Here is a 12311-nt window from a genome sequence, read left to right on the forward strand (position 1 = left end):
TAGCAGTGTGAATATGATTGATGCCACTAACTGTAACACATGAAGATGGTTAAACTTGTAAATTTTATGTGATACATATTTTATTACACTAATTTAAAAAGTTAAAAAAAAAAGTAAAAATATGCCAAATAAAAAGACTGGTGTGCAAGGCCTGTGCTGATGTTAACTCTGCTCTTTGGATCCATGGCAAACAAGACACCCTTTCTCTGGAGCCTGTTCTCTAAGGGCAGATTCCTGGCTTGTGTCTCACATCTTCTCTATGAAAAGAAAGGATGTTAATCACCTGTCTCCCTAGGCAATTGCTCTTCTGCTTCTTAGATCAGTCTCATGAGCTGCCCTGCCAGCTACTCCATATTCCTGTTCTTTTTTAACATTGGTACACCTACTGTTCTTTTTCCAAAATTAAAGTCTTCATGTCTTTTAAAATGATTTTTATTTTTTAATTACCAAATTATCCATTTAGATAATGCTTATTTTTAAGAGTTTAGAGTGAAACTAGAGATAACCACTATTCTCTCTCTTAATGGCTTAATAGGTGGTTGTTATATCTTTGCAGAGAAACCTTTTTTGCCTCTGTATACACATACATGCAGGGCTTTAAAAGTGGCGCAGTGGTGAAGAACCCACCTGTCAATGCAGGAAATGCAAGAGACGCAGGTTCGACCTCTGTGTCAGGAAGATCCCCTGGAGGAGGAAATGGCAATCCACTCCAGTCTTCTTGCCTGGGAAATCCCATGGACAGAGGAGCCTGGCGGGTTACAGTCCACGGGGTCACAAAGAGTCCGACATGACTGAGGGACTGAGCACACACATACGTGTATGCATGCAGTCAGCTTTAATGTTACTTAATTCTGCAAGGAATATACCTTAAAAATGCACTGTAAAATGTTGACTACTTGGAAATGTTTGCGTATTTACTCTTTCAGACTTTTATTTTGAAACATTTTCAAATGTACAGAGAAGTTGTAAGAACAGTAAATAGCTCATTTATATAACCTTGAATCAGAGACCCATCCAAGTTTGTCAGTTATATCAAGGATGTCATTTATAGCAAAATAATGGCATATTGCTTAGTTGTCATATTTCTCTGGTCTCCTTCAATATGCTGTCCTTGACTTTTATAACTTGCGTATGTTTAAGAATTACAAATTGATCATTTTGTAGAATATTACTTAATTTGAACCTGATGGATACTTTCTGGTAATTAGATCCATGGTGTGCATTTTTGGCAGAAATATCACAGAAACAGTGCTGTGTTCTCATTGGATCATCTTCTGTGCCACTTGATGTCTGTTTATCTCATTACTGGTTGATTTTTACCAGTGATTGATTGATTAAGATGCTAGTTACCAGGCTTATTCATGGATGTAGGGGGGTTTTTGTCTGTAATTATTAAGTATTTTGAGAAGACACTTTGAAATTGTATAACTATCCTGCACTTCAGTCCCACGTCGCTTCCTAGTTTTAGCATCTGTTGATATTTCTAGTGTGAATCAATATTCTGATAGTTTCTAAATGGTAATTTTTCTTAGTCTTTCATTGTACATAATTAGATGACATTCTTCTGCAAAAAATAACTTTCTCATCTTCCTGTTTATGCATTCAGTTAATTTATTTATATCAACATGGACCCAAATATTACTATTATCATCAGTGGCTTATATTCCATTACTAACATTATTTATTTTCATGTTCAGATTTTCTTACATTTGGCCAGTGGGGGACCCTTTAGGCTGGTTTCTGTGTCCTTTTGACATTTTTTATTATTTTTTGGAGACATTTCCTATTTTCTGGCACAGCCGGGCTTATCTTGTGCTTTCCCTGACCCAACCTTGACGTCACCCATTTTTCCCAGACTCCGTGGTTTATTTTTATAGAGAACGATTTGTAGATGCTATCTGGACACTTGATATGCTCACTGCTTCTGAACTAATGCTGCTGTTGGCCTTTCAGGGGACATATGGTTAAGTAAATATAGAAAAATTTGTTGATTTCTATATCCATTTATAGATATTGAAAACCATGAATGTATACCATTAGCTGCAGTTCATATCTAATACCACCAAATTCATTCTGGTTTTTCACTTTTCATATTTATAGTCAGTGAGAAATCTGGCTTCTATTTTCTCTTTTTCAGTAAGTAAAGACTACATAAAGTAGCCATAAAGAGGATTACATAAAGTAGCCGGTTTCCTCCCCTACTGGGCCAACGCTAATTCCGACTCATGTCTACCTAAGGGGCTTTGGACTCTGGAGGAAACAGGGAGAGTGAGACGGAGGAAAGATGTTGTTTTTATACATTCTATCAGTACTGTTCCATGATTTATTTTAACTTATTTGGCCTAACAATATGATTGTCTGGAATATTTCACATATTGGTGTATATATAAACCTGCCTCACTCTTTTAAATAAATGCTTTCTGTTTTACATTTACGATATTTGTGTGTGTGTGTGTATGTGTGTGTGTATATTTCTATATTGATGGTCATTTAACTGATTTTACATTTTCACATTTACAAATGATGTATTTTCTTTGTACACACGTATGAGATTCTTCCTAGATTGATAGAAGTGAAATATCGAGACTAAAGGGTGTTTATATTTGTGTGTTTGTGTATATCTTGTGTTGTAAGACTGTCCTAACTTGAGAATGCAAATTATATATATTCTCATTTAAAAGTTAATAGAGAAATCATGATCTAGATGAAAACTACTTCATTATTACATGTGGTTCCAAGTGTGTAATCAGTTTAAGTTTGTTTTGTGTAATATGAGCATGCTTTTCTTCATTGTAATGATAACAGTATTTCATCATTTCATAGGCCTGCTTGTGGTTGTCACTATCACTTTGGTTAAACCTGATAGGATTTACTGTTTTCATTCTTAGGTTATCCAAATGTGAAACATTTTTCTTGGGATAAATACTTAGAAGAAACCAATTCTTTACCTGCTCCTGCAAGAGCTTTCAAAGTGGTGAGATATTATACTTTACAATATTTGATTCATTTATGTTGGTAATAGTGTTCAGTCATTGAAATTTAAGAACAGAAAAAGTATTGGTAAACAGGAACGAGAGAGAAGCAGAAGACCAAAGAAGATGTTTTTGAATTTTTACAATTTTGAAAGGGAAATGATTACTGGGGGGAGGGGGTTTGTTGTTGCCAACTAAAGAATACTTCCATTTTGGACTTTAAAGTCTCCTTGGAAAATAATTATGTTTGAATTGGTTTGCAGTGAGTTGATTGTACAGCAGACTTCTGTTTTTCCAGCTAGATATTCTGAAAGACCAAACAGCACAAGATATCTATTGTTTTATAATGAAAACTTTATTTCTTCATTCCTTTGGGTTTGTTTATGGCAAGCTGAGATGTTGTGTGTATGTGTGTGTTTTATTATTATTGCTATAAATCATCATGTTTGACTACCACAATACAAGGTCATCTGTTTTGATTATAGTGTCTTTCTAATCCAGGTAATTGCTTCTTGCCTATTAAGATTCAAAGTTAACGTCATTTGTGTGCAAGGGAAGAATACAAAAATGAAATGTATTTAAAATTTTTTAAAATCTCAAGCAACTTGCTTTATAATTAGTATTTAAGAAAAGAAAGATATATTAAATACTTGATTTTTTTTAAAAAAAGTGACAGTATTATAAGCAACATTTTTAATAAATCCTTTTGTGTGTAAGTTTATAGGATTTTTAATGATAAAATTAATTAGTAGATATGGATCCAAATACATCAGAAAAGAACATAAAAATTTTTGAGAGAAAATTTGTTACATGAAGAAAAGCCATAAATTCAGGATTATACATGAGTAATGTTTAGAGTCATGAAATTTTATAGATTTTTATCTGACCCTCTAACTTAGCCTCATGCAGAAAAGAGCTGCTTTGCAGTTTTGCTTTGAACTGGATAAAATCATGTCAAACTCAGTTTGTATATCTAGTGTCACAGTGATATCAGAGAGAAAATCAGAATTCCTTTAGCTTGGCCTTTAGGTGCCTTGCATTAATTGTTTTGCATCCTTTGCATAATTTTCACACTTGATTTTCATAGTCAGACTTTTATTATACCTGTTAGCCATCACCTTTCCTTCTGCCCATAAATTTTTCAGAGGGTTGTAGGTTTCTGCTGAGTTTTGAGGTGTAGGTAGCCCCATTCCTGTTCTTTGTAGAACAGTTCTACCTGTGTGTCTTGATTGCTAATTTTCTTCTTAGAAAGACTTCTGTTACTTTTTTGTGTCAAGCTAATTTCTGTGTCTCCTCTCCACAACTTCAATGTTCTTCCCTCTCTTTTATAACTTTCATGTTTGTTGACTTTTGCCAAGACAGCTCCAAGTAATGAGAAAAAATTCTTGTCTTCCCTATGACTAATCAGAAAAACCACAGTGTTCTGAATTTCAGCTTAAGATTTTTGACTTCCTGTTTGCTCCTGTGGCTAGTTGCTCAGGCTCTTTCTATCGCCTGCAGGCTTGGCTGTGTGATTTGGGATTTTTTTTTTTTTGTAAGGAGAATGAAGTCCAAAGCCGTTTTAGGAACTTGAGTTCGGGAGGCTGGTTCTCTTATAATAGTTCAGTTTTTTTTTTTAATTCTATCTTTGTGACATAGAGCTCACCTTCCCTTCCTCTGTATCTCACTATATAAAATTTTCTGTTATGGCAGAAGCCACCACATGGATTCCAGAAAAAAATGAAGCTTGAGGTCATAGACAAAAGAAATCCCATGTTTATTAGAGTAGCAACAGTTGCAGACACAGATGATCACCGAATAAAAGTAAGTATTTTCTGTTGTGCTTTTGTTTTTCTTTTTTTTTTAACAAGACATCTTGGATGAAAACTTCAGCAGACATTTAATTCGTGAAGTCCTCAAATTACATTAGTAAAATCATAGGAATATGCAAATTAAGTGATTATGTATCTTTGTAAGTGTTTTTCTACTTTTCTTTATGTAAGTTTTCTCCTTATTTATGACTGACTTTTAATATTTTAAGTTGTATTTGGAAGAAAAAGTAGATACAGTGTATAAGGTAATCTGTTCAGAAGGCGATATAATACTTCATTTTCCAATAGTGTGTGTATATATATATATTTTTTTTAATTAAGTTCGGGTTTTTTTTTTTTTTTATGGGATGTTGGTTTTTGAGACATCCAAGGCCACTGGGTTCCTTCCTTCTCTCTGACAATTTCTCTCTGGAAACTCTCAAGATTATCTTTGTCCCTAATATTTTGATGTTTTGTGATAACATACTTTCGTATGAGGGTTTTTTTCCATTATCTTGCATAAATCTCCATATTCAGACTTGAGCCAGTCCTGTCATTTTCCAGACCTCCTGACATACTTGCTGCCTCCACATTGAGTCCTTCTAGATTCTACACAGTGAGCGTTCTCCCCGGCCCTGCTCTCCCTCTCTCGGCGTCTGGGTTGCAACCCACCCCCTCTCTTCCAGTGGCTCAGCTCTCCCTCACCCACTTGTGCCCTCTGCACTCATCGTTGCCACGTCTATCAGCTACTTTGCTTCTCCGTTTGTCCTTCTGGGTTTATACATTGTCACACATAACTTTCATTTCAGAAGAGAGTGCAAATAAGCACCTGGGTCTAAAATGTGGTTTATTGAGTTGCCTTTCACCTCAACAGAAAATCCAACCAAATTAGTTTTTTTTAAAAAATGAAATACTGTGCTCTCAAAAACTATTATCTGTCTTCATCTTGAAATTGTCAATAATGAATATTCAGTTTTTATAAAGGGTCCAAATTACACTTTTAGGTAAAAAATGTATCTAATTTCCTAAACTGTGATTTAAAATATTTTAAATTATCTGTACTATGCTTTGATATCTAGTAGTCTATTTTCTTTAGAATTTTCATTCAGCCTCATTGCTGAGTTGCTTTTATGTTAATTGTCTTTATAGTGGAACATTTCTATTATAAGTATTTTTGGATGTCTCTTAGGCTTCCCTTATGGCTCAGCTGGTAAAGAATCTGCCTGCAATATGGGAGACCTGAGTTCAATCCCTGGGTTGGAAACATCCCCTGGAGAAGGGAAAGGCTACCCACTCCAGTATTCTGCCCTGGAGAATTCCATGGACTGTGTAGTCCTTGGGATTGCAGAGTTGGATACGACTGAATGAGTTTCACTTTCACTTGTGTTTTGTACAATGCTTAAATATTTCGTGTTGCATGTTTATGTATCTTTCTCTCTTACTCTTTGTTAGGTAATTTTATTTCATTTCAAAATAGGACCCAGCAAGAGAACAACTATCACTTAGCATTATGAGAAAGTCTGATTTTTTTGTTTATGAAAACCTCTTAATGTGCCAGTGACTCAAGTAGTAAAGATGAAATGAAACTATACAAACTATAATAAATTTATTTCATCTGGGCTTCCATAGTAAGAGTATTAATTAGGTTTAATTTTTTTATATATTATGTTTGCATAATTTCTGATAGCAATCTTTAATTGAAGTATTGGTGGCTAAGATGGTAAAGAATCTGTCTGCAATGCAGAAGACCCAGGTTCAATTCCTGGGTTGGGAAGATCCCCTGGAGAAGGGAATGGCAACCCACTTCAGTATTATTGCCTGGAGAATTCCTTGGACAGAGGAGCCTGGCAGGCTACAGTCCATGGGGTCTTAAGAGTTGGACACGACTGAGCAACTAATGCACACATATTTCTGATAGCAATTTTTAATTAAAGTACACTTGACTTATAATATTTTATTAGTTTCAAATGTACAGTGTGATTCAGTATCTTTGCAGGTTATACTCTATTAAAAGTTATTACAAGATAATGGCTATAATTCCCTTTGCTGTATAGTATATCCTTGTTGCTGATCTGTTTTATGCACAGTAGTTTGTAATCTATTAATCCTGTACTGAACTCCGGGAGTTGGTGATGGACAGGGGGGCCTGGCGTGCTGCAGTTCATGGGATTGCAAAGAGTCAGGCATGACTGAGCGACGGAACTGAACTGAACTGAACCGAATCCTGTACTGCTAATTTGTTCTTTCTCCCCTCTCTCTCCCCTTTGATAACCACTGGTTTGCTTTCTATATCTGTGAATCTTTCTGTTTTGCATATACGTTTACTTGTATGATTTTTTAGATTCCACATATAAGTGATTAAATAGCAGTTTTTAAGTGCATTTGCTCCTTATTAGAGAATTGTATTGTTCCTCTGTTCATAATATTTAAATTAAATTTTAACTCTGAAATTTAACCTTAAATTGCTAAAATTCTCCCAGTTGCCAGCCAGCCTAGTTTGTAGAAGAGATTCAGCTTATTTACAGTAACTAAAATATTGTCTCCTTTTTGTTGCATATTGTCATATATTGTCAATAGATCTGTCATCTTTGATAGATGACTTTTCATTGCCAAACTGAGATATCAGTTTTAATGAAAACTAGGAAGGGGTTTGAGGTTGCACAGAGTTGGACACGACTTAGCAGCAGCAGCAGCAGGAAGGGGTTTATGGTATCATTAGATATATTATCTTCAACATATTCTTAAAGGTATTTGGGAGGAAATTATTAAAAGAACCCTTTTATTTATGATGATACCAAGATTTTTGGACTCTATATTGCAGTACAATAGTGTCCTTTTTAGTATCACTGGAAATTTTCAGTATACAGTAGAGTTACTTAGAAGTTAAGTAAATGACATGTTAGGTGCACAGAACCCAAGTTATACTTCTAAGTTTAGAACCTCCTTGGTGGGCTCACCCATTGTTTTTTCCTTCTTATTTTTAGTTATCACAAGTAATTCTAGTGTGGAGGTCGACCTAGTAATCCAGGTCGGAGAACCATTTACTTATTAGGATTGAGTTTGTTTGCCACAGGAAGATAGCTAAATTTTGTAAAATGTAACAAATTTTACATGAGTTACATGAACATTGTTTCCAGTGTGGAAGAAATGAAATTTAGGAATAGGAATATAAGAAAACAGAGTTTCATGTATTTAGTAAAATAGAACACTATCACTTGATGATTAGTTGAGAATTAGAATGCTTAAAATTTACTTTACGCTATGAACTATGTATAACTTCTTAGTTATTGGTAGTACTGACAGCGTAAGCTGATATTCTTAATCAGTGTTATTTGAATGTTACTTTTGATCAGAGGAAAGAAAAGGGTTGTTTCAAATTAAACAGCTTTAAGTGTTGCTTTTATATGCAATGTATGTGAAGGATGAACAAGTTTATTTTGGATCTGTGAATCTTAAGCTTGTTACTCCTCCTGACTAACTTTGTGATTTTTTTCTCCATTTTAAAATTTTATCCATGATTTCCTCCAGATGTGGAATTCTGTGGGATTTAATTCTAGGATTAATTGATTTCTAAGCTTGAGAAAGCAGATCCATTGTAAAGGACATTATTTTGAACCCATATATACATACTTTCGGAGAAGGCAATAGCAACCCACTCCAGTACTCTTGCCTGGAAAAATCCCATGGACAGAGGAGCCTGGTGGGCTGCAGTCCATGGGATCGCTAAGAGTCGGACACGACTGAGTGACTTCACTTTCACTTTTCACTTCCATGTATTGGAGAAGGAAATGGCAACCCACTCCAGTGTTCTTGCCTGGAGAATCCGAGGGACGGGGGAGCCGTCTATGGGGTGGCACAGAGTCAGACATGATTGAAGCCACTTAGCAGCAGCAGCATACATGCTTTAGAAACTCTGTACTTCTCCGTTACATAAACATACCGTAAGTTATATAACCAGTCTTGTAGATGGTAGGCATTCTGGTTTTTTTTCTGGTACAACAATGAATTATTTAGATTATCAAGTCAAAGATGATATATTTTAAGTGTTAATCACTGTTGCCAAATACCTCTCCAGAAATATCTCATCAGTCAAGGCTCTTGTCAGTGGTCTATGAGAGCGTCCATTAATCTCATGTTCACTAGCTCTAGGAATCACCAAAATGGAACATTCTGGCAGATTGAAAGGAAAAGTATTGCATCTTGTGGATTTTAATTTGTACCTTTTTAGTTTTAAGTGAAATTGTCTTTTCATATGTTTACCATTTATTTTTATTTTTCTGTTAATGAGCTGTTTGTTGCTTTTCCACCTTTTCTATTAGATTTTTCATCTTTTTATGATGTGATTTTTTTACGAATTGAGGAACAAAGTACATTGTCACGCGTTAACAAATATGTTTTTCAGGTTTCTTTTGGGTTTTTCATCTTGCTAGCAGTTGTATTTGCCATTGTGAAGATTTGAACTTTGATGTAGTTAAATTGATCCATCTCTCATTTATGGCTCTTGAGTTTGGCATCTTGCTTACGAAGGCTACTGAGCTCTTAAGAGTTCGGTAATTCATGCTTTCTTCTAGAACTTTTATTGTTCAGTTTTCAACATTTGAATTTTTATCCATCTGACATCTATTGTGTTTATTTGTATATTCAGTGTACTATTTATAAGTTAGAATGAAGATGGTTACCATTGGCAGAGTTTTTACTGTAGGGATTTTTGTGACCTGAATTAAACTGTTGATCTTTTTTTGTTATCCAGGTTCACTTTGATGGCTGGAATAGTTGCTATGATTACTGGATAGATGCAGATTCTCCTGACATTCACCCTGTTGGTTGGTGTTCAAAAACTGGGCATCCTCTTCAACCTCCTTTGAGTAAGATACACAAGGATTACTTTAAGAAGTGTTTCCACTGTTGCGTAGTGTGCTTAATATTCTCTTTTCCTTCTCATTCTACTTCTCTCCTGTACATTTTTTCTCTGTGTAATCATTTTTCCTCTTACTGCATTTTTAGTTAACCTGATAGTCAAAAGTACATAAAAGAAGAAATTTAATATCTGAAAAAGTAGTGTGTGCCTAGACTTTCTTTTATTTAGCAGTATCGTCATGTTTTAAAACTAGTACTAAATTTTGGAAGACAATTTGTCAGACTATCAAAATTTAATGTATCAATGTCAATATCTTAATAGTGACTGGATACAATAGTTTTGCAAAGTAGTGCCATCAGGAGAAACTGGGCAGAGTGTACAAGGGATCTCCCTTTGTGTTATTACTCACAATTGCATGTGAATCTACCGTCACCTCAATGAAAATTTTAGTTAAATTCAATTTTTTGAAAAAGGTACACCAAGAGGTTAACATGTGTGTGCTGTCACTTCAGTCATGTCTGACTCTCTGCGACCCTGTGGACTGTAGCCCACCAGGCTGCTCTGTCCATGGGATCCTCTAGGTAAGAATACTAGAGTGGGTTGCCATGCCCCCTTTAGGGAATCTTCCCCACCCAGGGATTGAACCCATGTCTCCTTTGGCTCCTGCATTGCTGGCAGATTCTTTACCGCTAAGCCACCGGAGAAGCCTTGGGCTTAACATGCTGGATTTCAGTTGTGGAGGAAAGTAAATACATTGTAGAAAGAAAAATGTGGCAAATACAATACATTATTATGGAGTTTCTTAAAAATTTATCATGCCCTTCCCAACTAGTGGCTTCATTCCTGGATGTCACCTACAAACTGCAGAAGGCCACCAGAATGCACTGCACGATGTTGGTCACAGTATGTTTAAAATAATAAACCTTGGTAACAAATATTGCTTAAATCTTGGTGCACTCATAGTACAACTACTGTGCAAATCATAAAAATATTACTATTGAGTTGAAGCTAAAGACCAAAGAAGACTGCTTCAGAATAGTATATACCCATGTTGTCCCTAATTTATGTGGCCGAAGTAAACCAAAGATGTGACACATGTACATACGCAAATGTACGTACATTTGGGAATGCTTGGAACATCTAGGAAGGTCAAGTTAACATGGTTAGTCAGGACTAAGGAGGCTATGAAATGTGAAGAGAGTCGCTTAAAGGGGATCTGTAGCTGTTCTTTGTATCCTGGTGTGTTGTTTGAAGTTTTCACAGCGTGTGAGTGTTCATATATTAATTATGTTATTTACTTGATCAAGCTGTTTAGAATCATCTCATTATTTCAGATTTAGGTATCTCTGGAATTTGTGACATTTTGAAAGAGGGTTGGGTCAAAGTTTACCGTTTCACTATTAAAGAAAGACATTGTGAACAAAGTACTAGGGAAAACCTTTAGAAGTCGAGACTTTAAACATAGTTTTAATTTTGTAAGGCCTTCTTTTTCTGTGTATAAGTGTTGATTGAAAAATTGTTTTTGTTTTTTTTTCTTCTTCTGCTCCAAGGCATTTGCCTCTTACAGCCTTAACTTTTTGCTTTTTTCTTTCGGCTTCTTAATAGGCCCCTTAGAACTGATGGAAGCCTCAGAACACGGTGGCTGCACAACCCCAGGATGTAAAGGGATTGGCCATTTTAAGAGAGCGAGACACCTGGGCCCTCACAGGTATTTGGTGCTTCCACTCACATGGAGGTTCCTTCTGTGGTCAGATAGAGGGTGCCTGTCCCTTGTAGGTGGACGGTAATGATTTCCATGGATACTTAATAGACATGAACTAATTCTGCATTCAGATCCATATGAACTATGGTTGCTATGGTGACCATGTAAGAATAAAGAGTGTATGTGTAGTTAAATATTCCTGGGAGAGAATGCATTTGTGAATTTAAATAGATTTACGGTAGTTTCTTGGCAACCTGACTAGTTTTATAGATACTTTACGTCTTAAAGTCATTTGGGGTTGACCATTAATAGTGAGAAGAGGGCGGGCCTTGTTGAAAGTATTTGTTTGGTAAAATATTCTGATTGGGTGACTCAACAATTTGAATAGTGAGAGGTGAGATTATTGTAGATTAGCAGCAAAGATCACAAAAAGCACAAATATAAATAGACACATTTCAGAATACATTGGTCAAAATTAAATGCCTTTCAATATTTTTCTCTTACTTCTAAGTAACTTAAAAGAGAAACCAAAATTATACATTTGAAATTTGATGTGTTACTTGGGCAGTTTGGGCTATTTGTAGACATATTCAAATATTACTGGAATAGAAAGAAATTTCTGTGATTTTAACTGGGATTTTTAGAGAACAGAGGCATCACCTATTCTTGTATATATTAAAATAATAATTTGTCAGTGTAAAGTGTTCTAACTGCATGTTAATTGGATTGCCCAGTAAGAAAAATGATTCCTTGTTTATCTAGTTTATGCAGGTTGTGAATCTCCGTGCTTAAAACATCTGAAGATTGCCCTGCCTGTTTCTCTAAGCATTAATAGGAATTGTAAAATTGACCTGGTTGTTTTATCTTCATATAGGATTCTTCTTCCTTAAATTTCTATAATCTCAAAGCGTTTTGCAGCACTGCTGCCAAGTTTGTTTTATGGGGTTCAGTGTGTTCCAGGGTAAAAATCTGCATGTAGACAGGATCAT

The 12311-nt window shown here is 35.3% G+C and overlaps 1 protein-coding gene across 9 annotated transcripts in view; it reads left to right on the forward strand.

The window, feature by feature from the left end:
• L3MBTL3 (L3MBTL histone methyl-lysine binding protein 3) overlaps nucleotides 1–12311 on the forward strand; it is a 104867-nt gene that overhangs the window by 54965 nt on the left and 37591 nt on the right. For all 9 annotated transcript variants that reach the window (XM_070376654.1, XM_070376658.1, XM_070376657.1 and 6 more), the window contains 4 exons: nucleotides 2889–2974; nucleotides 4665–4775; nucleotides 9513–9627; nucleotides 11226–11328. In XM_070376654.1, the coding sequence (XP_070232755.1) occupies nucleotides 2889–2974; nucleotides 4665–4775; nucleotides 9513–9627; nucleotides 11226–11328 (415 nt within the window). The remainder of the gene's footprint in view (nucleotides 1–2888; nucleotides 2975–4664; nucleotides 4776–9512; nucleotides 9628–11225; nucleotides 11329–12311) is intronic.

This window comes from Bos mutus, chromosome 9, assembly GCF_027580195.1.
Source record: "Bos mutus isolate GX-2022 chromosome 9, NWIPB_WYAK_1.1, whole genome shotgun sequence".
NCBI lineage: Eukaryota > Metazoa > Chordata > Mammalia > Artiodactyla > Bovidae > Bos > Bos mutus.